General features: G+C 44.7%; 1 protein-coding gene across 1 annotated transcript in view; it reads right to left on the minus strand.

The window, feature by feature from the left end:
- The window catches only part of HEATR6 (HEAT repeat containing 6), a 29,114-nt gene extending 27,527 nt beyond the window's left edge, over window positions 1–1,587 (minus strand). Inside the window, exon 1 of the mRNA XM_075014124.1 lies at window positions 1,381–1,587. Within this exon, the coding sequence (XP_074870225.1) occupies window positions 1,381–1,587 (207 nt within the window). The remainder of the gene's footprint in view (window positions 1–1,380) is intronic.
- Between the last annotated feature and the right edge of the window lie 13,627 nt (window positions 1,588–15,214).

The following is a 15,214-nucleotide window of genomic DNA, read 5'->3' on the forward strand; positions in this document are numbered from 1 at the left end:
CTGAGGATCCAGGGAACTTACTTCTTTTCAGAAATATTGTATTTTGGAACTTCTGGCTCTTGTGAAATTTTGAAAAAAAATATGGGTTTAGTCTGAAACCAAACTTAAAAATAATAAAATTCCTCATGAACTAGAAATTCCAGATTTTGGCCAACTCTGGTGAGTTACAACCTATAGATAACCAAGTAGGTCTATCAGCCATAGGAAGAGGGTAGATGCAGGAAGCAGGCACAGTTTGCTGAAACATCAGGAAGTGGGTAGGGGACACCTGACCCATATGTGACTTGCTGCACAGGAGAAGAGTTAAGGTTAATGTTACAATTTCCGGATGGGTGATTCCGTATAGGGCTGCATGAGCAGGAAAACGGATTCAACAGTGGATAGTCAAAATGACCTGGCTTACACTTGAATGTTGTACCGATATAACCATGTTGGTTAAGGGATTATTTTTCAACCAAAACACTTATGCTAGTAAAAACTCTCATGTGGACATAGCCATACTAGTATAAAGGTGACATACCACTATAGCTGTTCCTAATTCCCATATGGGAATAGCTAATAATAATATATGGAGAAATACCCATCTCATACAGCCAGAAGGGACCTTCAGAGACCACCAAATCCACTCCCCTGTCCTCACAAGACCTATCATCATCCCTGACAGATTTTTTTTTTTAATCTAACCTGCCACAGGTCTTGGAAAGGCCCTTTCAAGGACTGGGCTCACAACCCTGGGTTTATAAGGCCACTGCTCTAACCACTGAGCTATCCCTTCCCCAACGATATTGGCATAAAGCACAACTATCCCCCCAGAACTGCATCCACACTCAGCGTGGCACCACTCCCTAGCATGTAACAGTAGGAGAACAATACAATTTTCCAGTGTAGACATGGCCATTCTGAACATTGCCATCCCATGGGCGGTTCTGAGAACTTATCGAACCCTTATGCTCAAGTGGGGCAACGCTCCTGCCCCTCCCTGCAACAGTTTAAATGGTGATCCGTCTACAGGGACAGGTGACATTTCCAAATGAGGGGAAAACTGGGGGAGGGGGGCAAGGCAGCACCCTCAGCTGTAGCCTGGGCTGGCTGCTGGGGAAGCAGCAGAGTACAGTATTAGGAAATGAGGCTTCCCCATTCCTGCCCCCTTCCAATTTCCTTTACTATCTACCTCAACCCCTCATGACCCTTCAGAGCTGCTCCTCCCGCTTCCACTCCACACTCACCTGGGACCCGTCTGCCCCGCAACAGCCTCGGTCCTCTCTCTACCCTCCCCATCCCCCGTAATCCCACCGCCAGCTCCCCCACGTACCCATGAGCTCGGCCCCGCCCCGTGTCAGGCTCGGCCCCCCGCCCCGGTCAGGCTCGGTCCACGGTTACCTGCGGGCTCGGCGCCCCCACGGGCCCCGGCACCCCCGGGCCGCAGGTCTCGGAGATGAGCTGGTCGAACAGCAAGTGCAGCTCGGTGCGACGGCCGCTCCCGCTCTCGCCCTCGCGGGCCGGATCGGGCAGGGGCCGCAGCGCGCCGAGCCGGGCCAAGGAGCGCCGGATGGAGCCGTCGGGCTCGGGCCCCGCCGCGGCCGCCATCTTCCCCAGCATCAGCGCTATGGCAACCGGGGAGCACTTCCGGGGCGGGGGGAGGGTCTGCTCCCTCCGTTGCCTCCATGGCGACCCCGGGCCCAGCCCCCAGCTCCTCCCGTCCCAGAGTCAGCATTCATCTCCCAGTGACCATTAAAAGCGCCCTGGAGATTTTAACAGGATATTTCAAATAAATGGGACTATTAGGTCATGTTGGGAAAACAAATCTCTTGGAATAGTTTCAGTAAGAGTTGGAAGCCTAGACATGTGCTTGCAGCCTGGCTGCACTGAGACCAGTTCGCTGCCCATTTACTTCACCAGATGGATCTTGGTCAGAAATCCAGTGACTGAAACAAGACCTTTAATAAAGGTCATTAATATACAAAGGTGGGCCCTGATCCTGCAAGTGTAGCAACCCTAAATCAATAGGTATATTTGAATACAACCTTTGCATGACCATATATCTTTGTATTTCCCTGTATTATCCCTTATCATTTAATAGGAGCTTTGTACCACTTTGTATCTAACTCCATATTGTACCTAAGACTCCATTTTGAGAGATATGACCTTCTGGATTAGCCTGTAAACCTTGTGCTGTCTCTGTGTAAGAATGGGTGTGCATGAGATCCACCTGGAAGTGTGAATGTGGATGCTTAGAGAGTTACCCTCTGGAGCTCGCCTGTCTGGACAACAAAGACTTGGACGCTGAAGAACAATGAAAACTGGACTCTACAGCGGTGACCCACCGGGAGAGAAAGATTAAGTCCCATCTATAGGTGATGAGTGACACAGAAACCTGGGGCCTTGGGAAAGGATCAAACCCATCTGCCATTGACTGGTGACTCATCGTGCCTCAAGCAGTGAGACAGAATCAAGACTGTGGACTAAAAGCTATAAAAGATGTGCGCACCACTGCAGGGTTTGGTTCCTCTTCTCGTCAACATCAGAGCAAAGAGCTGGATCAACGGAACCGGGCTCTACACTCACCTCTAATCCTTCTGGCCAATGGATTAGAGTGATCAACCTTTGGTAACTATAAGCAACCACAAGACGGTGTGTGTGTGGGGGGGGGTATGCCTCCAAGTGAAATATCAGAGGGGTAGCCGTGTTAGTCTGGATCTGCAAAAGCAATGAGGGGTCCTGTGGCACCTTATAGACTAACAGAAATGTATGAGCATAAGCTTTCGTGGGCAAAGACCCACTTCGTCAGATGCAGGTGCATGCATTTCTGTTAGTCTATAAGGTGCCACAGGACTCCTCGCTGCTTTTTAAGTGAACTATGTATATTATATGCATATAATGTAATAGTATTGTATTGTCAATAAACGCAGCATTCTTGCCTTGTCTCTCTAAAAAGATCTCATGTGGCTCTTATAAGCATAACACAAGGAGCTCCTCATGCATGTGTATAGGCAGCCCCTTCCCTTAAACAGCTCACCATTTTATGCTTGGAAGAGTGTATATTCCTCATTGAAACACACAGTCGAAAGTATTTGTTATTTTATTAGTTTATTATATAGAAAGGAAAACTCACTTGCACAAATACAAAATGGGGAGTAACAGTCCACAAAGTAAAGCAGAAAAGGACCTGACGGTTATAGTGGATTATAACATGAAAATAAGCCAACAAGATGACACAACTGCAAAAGAGGTTAATATCACTGTGGGTATATATGCAAGAGGATTTTATGAAAGACATAGGCAGTAATTGTCCCAATGTTATTTCTCACTAGCGAAGCCCCTGCCGGAGTGCCCTGTCCAGGTCTGGGCACCACGCTTCAGGAAGGATTTAGACAAATGGGAGAGAGTCCAGAGGAGAAAAACAGAAGTAATAGGTAGTAATAGGTTTCAAGCCCATACATAAGAATTTCTGTAGAGGAGTGCTTTTTTTTGTAAATGTGGACCACCTCCACCACTACTCTCCCCTCCCGCCATTCCTGGCTGTTCAAATGACCCTGCCCCACCTATGATAAAGGTTTTATAGAAATTACTTTCTGGGATTTGGCTATAATATCATAATTGAAAAACAATATTCCGAAATATTCCAGTCTTCATCCCCCCCACCCCCCCGACACACACCCAACTGCCCTGCCCTGAGCCCCAGACTCACCAGCGGGTGCAGAATCAGAAGAAACAGAAGGAGAAACACAACCAGAACTGGAGCAGCAGACTCACAAGTAGCACAAGCATCAGTTCAAAGTGAAAAATACAAAAGCAGTGAGGAGGAGACTGCTTAGCCAATGACTCCCAATGGGTCTCTTACCTGGGCGGCGCGCTGAGCTGGGCAGCCCCTGTGCCTGAGGTCTGGTTCTGCAGCAGAACCAACGGCTGCGTTGTGCAGCCTGGGGCTTTCTTGCCTGGGCCGCATACAGCTGGCTTATGGTCCAGCAGCGGTTGTGTTTTGCAGCAGCAGCATCGGGTGATACGTGCGTCACACCACTGTCACGTGGCCCAGCGACTGGAGTAGGGGAAATTGGGGATAGGCTATTAACACAGCTGGAGCCATAGGACGGGGCCGTGGGGGGTGTAGCTGCCCCAGGCACTGTGGTGACCCTCCTGTCCTATGGATGGGAGAGGGAGGATTAACTGAGGAAGGGTGTAGAGGGAGGCTGAGACAGTGAGAAATGGGGCTCAGCAGTCTGGGAGGGCACAACAGAGCACTGCATGGTGAGTGTTAGGGAGACCAAAGGGAGGTGAACTCCTCATGCTGTTATCGCCTACCCCAGGTAATCCCTGGCCAGGCTCATTGGGGAGAGGCCAGGGGTAAGGATGGAGGTGGAGCTGGAAGGGGACGAGGCACTCCTTGCACCTTCCCTGAGTACAGGCAAACTGTCCTATGAGGAAACGTTAAAAAATTGGGTGTGTTTAGTCTTAAGAAAAGAAAATTTAGGGAGGACGTGATAACAGTCTTCAAATCAGTTAAGGGCTGGTATGAAAAGGGCAGCGGTCAGCTGGTCCTCATGCCCATTGGAAGTAGGAGAAGAAGATATTGGCTTCATCTACAGCAAGGGAGATTTAAGTTAGCTATTAGGAAAAACTTGCTAACTATAAGGATAGCTAAATCCTGGAATAGGCTTGTAAGGGAGGTTGTGGAAAGCCCATCACGGGAAATTTCTACCCAGAATAAAGGGTCCCAAAGAGCTTACAAATCTGAACAGCTGAGACCAAAGGACTGACAGACTTTCCCGTACCCTGGCAAGTTTGGGGGCTTGCTCCATACTCCTGGAAGGGGCATGGCCTCCACCAGAAGAGACTGTGCTCTGGTCTTGATTTAAAGGACCCTGGATTCGGGCCACTACCACTCCGGCGGTGGTAGCAGTGGCGGCTGGGAGCCCATTTGAAGTACCGGGCCTTGGGACAACTGGCCCCTTTGCCCTCACTGCTGGTCTGTGGCCTGGATGAGATAAACACTGGGAGAAAAGTAGTAAATGGAAACTTTTAAAACTGCCTTAAAATTAATCTAAAATGGCTATAGTCCTCCTCCAGAGGCAGTGTCTCCTGGTGCCTAGAACATTTGGACTGGGATTTAGGAGTCTAGAGTCTCTTCCCAGCTCTACCACTGTCCTGCTGGTGACCAGCACCAAATCAGGTCACCTCTGTGTGCGTCTGTTTCTTCATTTGTAAAATTGGGATTATGCGCCTGTCTTCCTCTCTAGGGTGCTTTGAGAGCCACCGGTGAAAGAGGCAGCATGTGAGCTTGGTACTGTGTCTCTTACAGGACAGATCTGCAATAGAACACAAGACACTAAAAGACACCATGTGCTTCAGGGGTGAGGACACGAGTACGTGTAGTTTTCAACAACTCGTGACACTTGTGGGCAGCTTTTTCGGGGCACAAATAGTGCACTCACATCCACACCCCTTATCAGCCATCTGTGCACACAGCCATATTTGCTAATGCTTCTGTCACCATTGATCACTGAGCTGGTTCCTGTTTGTGTTCCCCAGCAATATTCTGCAGCTGGTCAGAACTGTCCTCATCCTTTGTTTGCAGGAAGGCCCAGAGCTGGGTTGCCCAATGATTTCTATGGACAGCATAAAAAAAAAAAAGACAACCAACCTATTTTATCCAGATGCATTCTAATGTAATATAAAGATGACGCAAAGGACAAAAGTGAACAATATTCAGTGTGTTTATTCATATCTCACAACAGCAACATTATTTTGCTGGTTTAACCTGCTTACTAGCCACATCGGCATCCTCCAGTTTGTGATCATACAACGCAGCAGCCACACTGTCAACTGTTGCTTTAATAATTTTTCCAGGTCCATTTTTGACAGCCAATAATCCTTTTAGCATAGGCAGGGAGAGTTTATTTCTTCTATTCAAGTGATTGCCCCACCGTGACGTATTGGCAGGGAGCCTGAGGGAGGCTGCAATGCCTGGCCCACTTTGCACCCCTACCTCAGCTGCAGGGAGCCCAGCAGGGCAACCAGAACTTGATGTTGTGCTGATGCAAGTGACGCTGAAGCAGAATTCAAAGTAGGAGGCAGAGAAGAGCAGCCAGCAGAGGTTGGAGGGAGCCCCCATCAGGAGAACTCCCTGTAGCTACCCTACAATGCGGAGGTGGCCCAGGGATCAGTGGGGCAGGGGCAGGTGATAAGAGACTCCTCAGATCCACTGCAAACAAAGCTCAGTACTTACTGACAGCTAAACTTTTTATGACTTTTACAGACAGGTCTAATTTGGCTGCTTTTTAACACAGTCTATGAATTTACAGTTGCAACCCTGGCCTAGAGCTTCAAAAGTATCTAAGGCCTTGTCTGCTATTGATTTAAACAAGAGTTAGACACCTAAATAACTGTAAAGATTTGGGCCAAAGTGTCCAAAGGCAGAATGAACATTTAATCAGAGAATATTCAAACTAGAAAGGCCCTAACGAGGCTATTGAGTCCAGTCTCCTGCCCTCAAGGCAGGACCAAGCTCCATCATTCTAGGTCTTCCCTGTCAGATGTTTGTGTAGCCTGCTTTTAAATATCTTCCATGATGGAGATTCCACAACCTCCCTTGGCAATTTATTCCAGGGTTTAACAACCCTGACAGGTAGGAAGTTTTTCTTGATGTCCAACCTAAACCTCCATTGCAGTAAGTTAAGCCCCTTGCTTCTTGTCCTACTCTCATACATTAAAGAAACATTTTTTCTCCCTCCTCCTTGTAATATCCCTTGAGGCACTTGAAAGCTGATATCATGTCCCCTCTGAGTCTTCTCTTTTCCAGACCAAGCAAACGTAATTCTTTTAATCATTTCTCATAGGCCATGTTTTCTAGCCCTTTAATCATTTTTATTCCCCTTCTCTGGACCTTCTCCAGTTTCTCCACATCTTTCCTGAAATGTGGTGCCCAGAAATGGACACAATACTCCAGCTGAGGCCTAACATATAACACTTTGGGCACTCATGGATTTAGCGGTGGGTGTGAAAAATGCAAAGACTGGTGATTTGAAAATGATACATATATTATGCCATTGGGTAGGAGGAGAATTAATATTTTTCCTCTTCTTGACATTAATTTTTTTTGCAAAAAAATTTCAATTTTTTAAAGGAAAAAGACCACCCCCCATGTTCAGTTTTCTGGCTTTGTTTTTGCCCTTGTTTTGTGTTTCATTATTTCCCTTTTCCATTTTGTCACTAAAATAAAATATAAAAGCAGAGAGAGGAAGAAAACCTGAGAAAGAGAAGAATTTTTACTTTTTTGCTGACAACCAAATATTTGGGGGTTTTCTGGATTCTAAGCGGGGAAAGGGGCTGGAAAACTTCCAGAAGACTAACTACACACCATTCCTCATTGGAAAAAAAAGTGTTTAAACCAGAGCTCGTTGGCTCCTTACTGTGGTTAAGTAGAGTGCTTGCTCTTACTGAAATCAACTGAAATTTTGACACTGACTATCATGGAAACAAAGATAGCCCAAGATTAGCAATAATTCTCTTCCTGGTCATGGCAACATATGCCCCTTTCTTAAAAGCAACAAGAAGTCCTGTGGCACCTTAAAAACTTTGAAAGTTTATACAACTTTATAAGTCTTTGCCCACCAAAGTTTATGTTCGAAAATATCTGTTAGTCTATAAGGTGCCACAGACTTGTTGTTTTTGAGGCTACAGACTCACATGGCTACCTCTCTTTCTTAAGAGGTGTTTTAACATTTCCATTTGTCTTCAAGAAAGGAAAACAGAAATATGCTATTGCTAATCCAGTTTGGGGGAGAAAGTGTCCTTTAGCATTAAATACTCTCTCTTCCTGCAGTGTGATTGGTCACTAAGATCAAATGACAGTGTTTCTGCTTCCTGATTACAGTATTTGAAACCGCACAAAGAGCTTTCAGGAAGGTCATGTGAATGAATGCTTCATTTCAAATCACAGTATCTTCCCTTTCCATAAACAGACTTATACACAAAATTTTGCTTACACAAATTATTTAACCCTGATATTATTTTAGCATCCTGAGTCCCCTGTCATGACCAGGGCTTCAAAATCTCTGTAAAAATACAGATTGTTCATATAATGCCAAACAACAGTAGATAATTATTCTGGTCTAGCAAATTTGCAGTCATACAGATAAATGTTTGCAAACGCTTTTACATAGCATTTACCCAACTCTAGTACAAATGTCTGCAGCGCGCTTACATCTAATTTAGTTAAACATCTTGGAGGGAATAGCATCCAACAGTCTGTTTCTTGATTTGGAAAAAAATAATGTGTTTAGCCTCGCTGAGAGTGATTTTTAGGGACAACAGATGTTTAGTGGATTAGATGATGAGATTATAGTCTAACATCCACAATGATTTTCTCAATTGGGTGTTAGAAGTTGTAATTTTCCAAGATATTAAAAAGCATATGATGTTGTGAGGACAAAGGGCCTTTCATGTAATATGTTTGTTTCTGGTTGTATTTGCTAGCTGGATTAAAAATATCCTAAGGTAATGATTTTTCAGGCCAAGCTGGCTCCGTATCAGAGAAGCTATGTTAGGCTTTTTCTCGTGGTTATTACAGTGGCTCTGGTTGGGGATCTGTCTTTGTTGTTCCTATGCCTTTTTATAATGTCAGTGTGTTGGTTTGTTTATCTGTTCCATTTCTAGGGCAACTATCGTGAGCCACGTGATAAAACCAGACAGACCATCAAATGCTGGTTAAACTAAAAAACTCTAAACAACTATGTACAGTCAGAGTGATTGCCTTGGGGGCTATTCTCCTACCACCCAGTCTGCTCACCTCAGAAAAAAGTCAGCTCCTAGTGGATAAAAAGAAAGAACAAACAAACAAATAAGGAAGACCTCCTCATGTATGATACAGAACAAAAATGTGCCTCAAGTTCTGCTAGCAAAGGTCTCCATTTCTTTTTACAGGAAGCACAGTGCCCATGTCATTTTGTAAAGGCATAAAGGAAGTGGTTAGTAAACATCCATTTCACCATCCACACACAAACTGGGGAAAAATAATCGCACTGATAACTGAAGTACACAGCTAGACAAAGTAAGAAAAATGCTGCTTGAGAACTTATTATTAATGAGTCAAAATCCAGATTTAGACTTCTGAATTAGGTTTGTTACAAATGGACTAGTGAATGAATACTAAATGCAGGTATGGATTTAAGGGTATTTAATTTCTATACTTTGACATATGTTGTTAGTTCATGTTAATGGCTTATAAAGTTTTTAACTTTGTTAATCTCAGGACTTAGTTTCACTAAATAATTGTCTGTCCCACTTGTAATTTCCCACCACTGTGAAAATTTAAATCAATACAAACCTAAAAGACATCAATATCTGTCAAAATTATAACAACATTAAAATCAAATTCTGTCAACCCTAGGCATAGGTGACGTTTTGATGTCGTTTACAGAATTCTAGCTAATTTAATTGTTAAACAGCACTTTTTCTCAGGTGTTTGCCTTGTTTCATAGTTGTGATTATATAGCTGAAAATAAAAGACCATGTCTGGAACTGAATGGGGTGTGGTGGCAGGTGTGAACCATACAGAAGCCATGAAGATAAGATTTTTAAAAATGCCTCAGCCATTGGATGCTAGCCGTGTACCTCTCAAAATCCAGCTCATGTGGTTTGTAAGACCAAAGACTCATCAGTGATTTAGATAATAGCCAAGAGAGTACACTTCTAAAGTTTGCTCACCTTGATCATTTTTTTCTGATTTGTCAACCTTGATTACTGTTTTGGTTCTCTATGCCTTAAATATTGAGTCTGTTCTGGTCTGGCTATGGTCTGAAGAATTGGGTCTGTCCCACAAAAGCTCACCTAATAAATTATTTTGTTAGTCTTTAAAGTGCTACTTAACTGCTTTTTTGTTTTGTTAGTATATAGACTAGCACAGCTCCCTCTCTGTCACTTCTAAAGTTTGTGGATGATACTAAGATGGGATGGTCTGGAAGTACTTTGGAGAATTGGATTATAATTCAAAATTATCTGGACAGACTGGAGAAATAGTCTGAGGTAGTAAATAGAATGAAATTCAATAGTGAGAAATGCAAAGTACTCCACTTAGGAAGGAACAATTGCATATATGCAAAATGGAAAATGACTGCTTAGAAAGAAGTACTGCAGAAAGGGGTCTATTGAGCTTATTGGACCACAGGCTACACATGAGTCAGTGTGATGCTGTAGCAAGAAAAGCAAACATCATTCTGTGATGCATTAACAGGAGTGTTGTGAGCAAGACAAGAGGAGTAATTCTTCCACTCTATTCCACATTGATGAGGTCTCAGCTGGAGTACTATGTCCAGTTCTGGGCCCCATATTTTAGGAAAGATGTGGGGAAATTGGAGAAGGTCCAGAGAAGAACAACACAAATGATTAAGGGTCTAGAAAACATGAAGATTGAAATAATCTGAAAAAAGAGAAGACTGATAAGCTACATGATAACTGTTTTCAGGCACCTAAAAAGTTGTTACAAGGATGAAGGAGAAACTTATTGTCCTTAACTTCTTCCTGATTGGACAAGATTCAATGGACCTAAGTTGCAGCAAGGGCAGGTTAAGTCGGATATTAGGAAAAACTTCCTGATGATCAATGTGGTTAAGCACCGGAATAAACCACCTATTGAAGTTGTAGAATCTCATCATTGGGAATTTTTGAGAGCAGCTTTGACAAATACCTCTTAAGGATGGTCTAAATGGTGCTGGATCCTGCCATGAGTGCAGGGGACTGGACTTGATGACTTCTTGATGGCCCCTTCCAGTTCTATGATTCCATAAGGAACATGAGTTATAAACGTGACACATAATTTATAAAAGACCTCTTTGAGGAATTAAGTCTAATCTAAAACATATGAAGGACACATGGGACAACACTCTCTTCTTTACCCAGGCCCAAAGGACTAAACAGAGCAATGCAAAGACCTAGCATCAGTCAGCTGAAAATTTGCCCAATTCAGCACCTAAATAAAGGAGAGATTGGGCAGGCTATATCTGGCCTGTGGGAGGAAACATTGTGACTCTAGGTATCTGGCACCTAGTCAGTGCACAACAGAGTGCTTCATAAATATAGTGATAGATAGATCATTCATTCTAAGTCCTCACTGTCCTTACAAGAGCCCTGAATTAGTATTCAGAATCACCCTCTTCCTGACATTGGATTTATTAGAACTTATCTATGCATGGAGTTATTCCTGATGTTCGTGATTAACTCGATGTGTGGGCATTCCTATTCTGGAATAAAAGGTTTGGCTACACTTAACACTAATTCTGATTTGGGTAGGGTATGGATTTAAAATGCAATAGCTATTCCTGAATAATTCCATGTGAAAACAAGCCTTAAGGCCTTGTCTGCTCTACGCGGTGGGTCAACACGGCAGTGTGTCTCCCGTAGATGTAATAAATCAATTTCCAAGGTCACTCTAGTCAATGCCGGTACTCCACCAAGATGAGAAGAGTAGCCAGCATCAATGGGAGATCAGCAGCTGTTGGCCTTATCTCACTCAAGAAACCATGATAAGTATGTCAACTTCAGCTACAATATATTTGTGTAGCTCAGTAGATTGGCTGTGCAGGAAAGTGTACACAAGGCCTGAGCATGCTTTCTTTCTGTTTAACTATGAAAGTGGGTTAAGCTATTTAGGAATAAGTCCATAGGTTATTCCAGGTTGAGGTAGGATATAAATCTGAAGTACAATAGTTATTGTGGACTCTCTTATTCCAGAATAAGAGTGTGCACATGGGGTGTTATTCCAGAATAGCAATTCTGATCAATTTTCTTTTCTAAAACAAGCCACTGGTAACTCAGAAGCAACAACCAATCTTCCCACTCAAGTTCATCTGTCCCTGGAGCTTCGCTCTGAGACTTCATGTGCCATCATTTCCTCTCCCCCAAAGAACCACTCCCTCCTTCATGTTCTGAATGGACATGAAGTGGACCTGCATGCAATGTAACTCAGCAGTAATGGCCCACAGACCTTACAAATGGACCTGCATACAATGTGACTCAGCAGTAATGGCCCACGGACCTTCTTGCAAGATTTACCACCTCAGGCTAGAGAGATACAAGAGAAAATTCCTATACAGGGTCCACCCTATTAGAACCAATATAATAATATCCTTTATGTATCTCACTCCCAAAGTGTATTGATCTCAGAGTGCTTTATCAATTAACCAGTTGCTCTACAAACTACATAAGGACCACTTCATATACCCCTCAAGCCTATCACATCTAGGATGAAACCCAGCCTCCGGTTTCACTGTGCATAAATATTTTAAGTGGGGATTTAGGGAAGTGCATGAAGAAGAATTCTTTATTTGTTGAAACTGGAAGAAGAATTTAAGGTGGACGTGTACTTGTTCAAGTATTTCCTTGAACTGGAACATAGCTATAATGTTAGGACCAAACATCCTTATTATCACAAAAAGTATCAGTGGATTTTAATGTGCTTCAACAGGATCTTGGTTTTACTTCTCAGCTGAAACATGTGGGATTCTCAGGGCAACGAGGATGTGAAGGAAGGACTGTTTGCAGAGCTTTTTCATGGCTTGCAACATACCAAAGAGTTAGCGGCTGGTAGGTTGATTAGGTTGAAGCATCTGCAGAAAAGCATACAGCAGGTGGCACTAACTGACTACGTTTCCTGTGTGTTGTCACAAAGCCTCAGGTGTGTAAGCAGTAAGATCTGCAGTGTGATTGCAGTGGGAAAGGCGAAGTGGAGAAATGGCTGGTTTTTGCCTTTCTCTGCATAACAGGGTGACACAAGGCCAAGAGCAAGTGTTTGGAAAAGGACCATACAGCTATTGACCACAAATAGAAATTTTGTACAGTCTTTTTCGTATTTAATTGGCAGGAAAGGGGAATTTACAAAACTGGGTAAGCACAGGTTATACCTATTATGTCAGGGAATAAGACCACAATCCATAGCTGTTGGCTTCCCTCCCTTTCCAGGCTGCATAAGTTACTCATCCATTGCCCTGATTTTATACCTGACTTGACTCTACATTCAAAAGTTGATGCATACGCAGCACTGGAAAGTCAGGGAACTTGAAGCTGGGCTACAGAATGGATTAGGCATAGACAGACATTAACTGAAAGTTACTGCTTTTTGGTGGCTGTTTGGTGGGTTACATGGAAGGAGTTGGTGGTCTTATGCTGCTCCCTAGGGCAGTGCTCAGCACCCCCAGGTCCCCACTACAACCCAACCCCCCACCCTCCCCCAGAGCCAGGCACCCCAAATCCATCCCCACGATACCTCAATGCACAGAGTGGTGAACGACATTCCCAGAGTATGGCTCTGAGGCACAGTCATTGAGGAGCACAGCATTAGTCCCAGCCCAGGGCGTGTGTGTGTGTGTAAGAGCCCAAGAATCCTGGCTCCCAGCCTCCCTGCATTCTAACCAGTAGCTCCTACTCCCCTCTTGGGGTGGGGAGGGGTGGATAAAACCCAAAAGTCCTGGCTCCCAGCTGCCTGCTCTAACCACTGAGCTAGACTCCCACTCCCCTCCCTGGCGGATGATAAAACTCAAGAGTCCTGGCTCCCAGCCTCCTTAACCACTAAACCCCCACTCCCTTCCCAAGAAGCGGGTGGGGAGGAGAATAGACAGCAGAAATCCCGGCTCCCCGCTCTAACCCCTAGGATAGACTCCCACCCCACTTTCGGTGGGAGGCAGGGAATAGAATTCAAGAGTCCTGGCTCCCAACTCCCTAACCACTAGCCTGGACTTTGAGGCACACTGAGCACTGCTTTGTGGCACACTAGTGTGCCACGGCACCCCGGTTACAGAGCACTGCCCGAGGGATCAGAAATTTCAGCGGGAAACCAAGGAACTGCAAGCCCGGGATATCATCCTTTGAGGTCAGTGGCGGACAATCCGCAGTCTGCAGACTCCTTGCTGCCTGCTTCCCATGCACTTCTTGCTCACTGCAGCAGTGGAGCCCCTCACTTTCTAAGCCTCCCCCTCCCTCACAGAACTTTCAGAGGAGCCCCAAATCATGTGATGCATGCTCCATCCCCATCCCTCCCAGAGCTGGAATGCCACAAATCAGCTGCTCGCAGAGTTCCAGCTCCGGGAGGGAGGGTGGAGCATGAATCAGGTGATTTGCACACGTCAGGAGGCAGGTAAGCATGGAGATCTGGTGCCCAAGAAGCATGTGGTGGGGAGGTATGCAGGGGGACCACAGGTGGAACCCCAGTAGGCTGCAAGCTACTGCAGGCCACTGCGGTGCAGGAAGGCCACTCATGCAGCCTACCCACTCTTCCTAGGCGCCCACTCCCTGCTCTAGGTCAAAGAGCATATCAGAGCAAACCTTGGGCTGGACCTGCTCTGTACAAAGCGAAGTTCGACCAGGCAGAACTAGACACCTCGCAGTGGTCTAGTGAGATGGTGGTTGGCTTGTTTGGTAGTAGCCGCTATCTCGTGACAAGCTTCCACCTTCCAAACGTGAACTGAGCATCAGGCAATGAAACCCGGCCTTCCTGAGTCTGCAGGCAGCTTGTAACACCAGCTCAGAGAGCTGTGAACTGCTCCCATTCATTTCTACAGAATGGCAACTCTGGAGTCTAGCACATTGCCATGGTTAACTATTTCCCTGCTGATTGACCCAAGAAATGAGAGGGGCATATGTACTGCAACAAACTTCGACTTAGGATAAAATTTGGGAGATTATTGCTCCTTTTTATCTTCACTTTCTCAATTCAACCCCTTCATTTATGGATGCAAATTCATTTGCTTTTACATTAAATTCACCAGATATCTCAAGCCATAACATGGATTTAATAACAGAAGTCTTGCATCATTTTCTCATTTGTGCTTACCTTTTAATTTTGGGGTCGGGAGGGTTGTTTCATTTCTTTACTAATTACTTCTGTGATTATGCTATATAATGTCATTTATTATTTCAAGTGCAGTAGCAGCTAAGGTCCTGATTGGAGCTTCAGGGTGCTAAGGGATGTACAACATATCATGAAAATCATCCTCTGCTGCAGGTGCTACTATTAAAATGTTCTACTAAGGCAATGTTAGGGGCTTTTCACCTTCCCAGGCAGGCTGTTGCTCTAGGTATAACATCTGCTCCATAAATATGCTAGGAGGGAGACTAGAAAGCAGAGCATATGGCCACTTCCGCCATTCTGCCGACTTTGTCTCCGGCTAATTTTAATCATTTTCAGTATAAACACACAGGCAAGCATAGTTCTTTTTATTTTGAAGCA

The sequence above is a fragment of the Carettochelys insculpta genome, chromosome 19 (assembly GCF_033958435.1).
Source record: "Carettochelys insculpta isolate YL-2023 chromosome 19, ASM3395843v1, whole genome shotgun sequence".
Classification (NCBI taxonomy): domain Eukaryota; kingdom Metazoa; phylum Chordata; order Testudines; family Carettochelyidae; genus Carettochelys; species Carettochelys insculpta.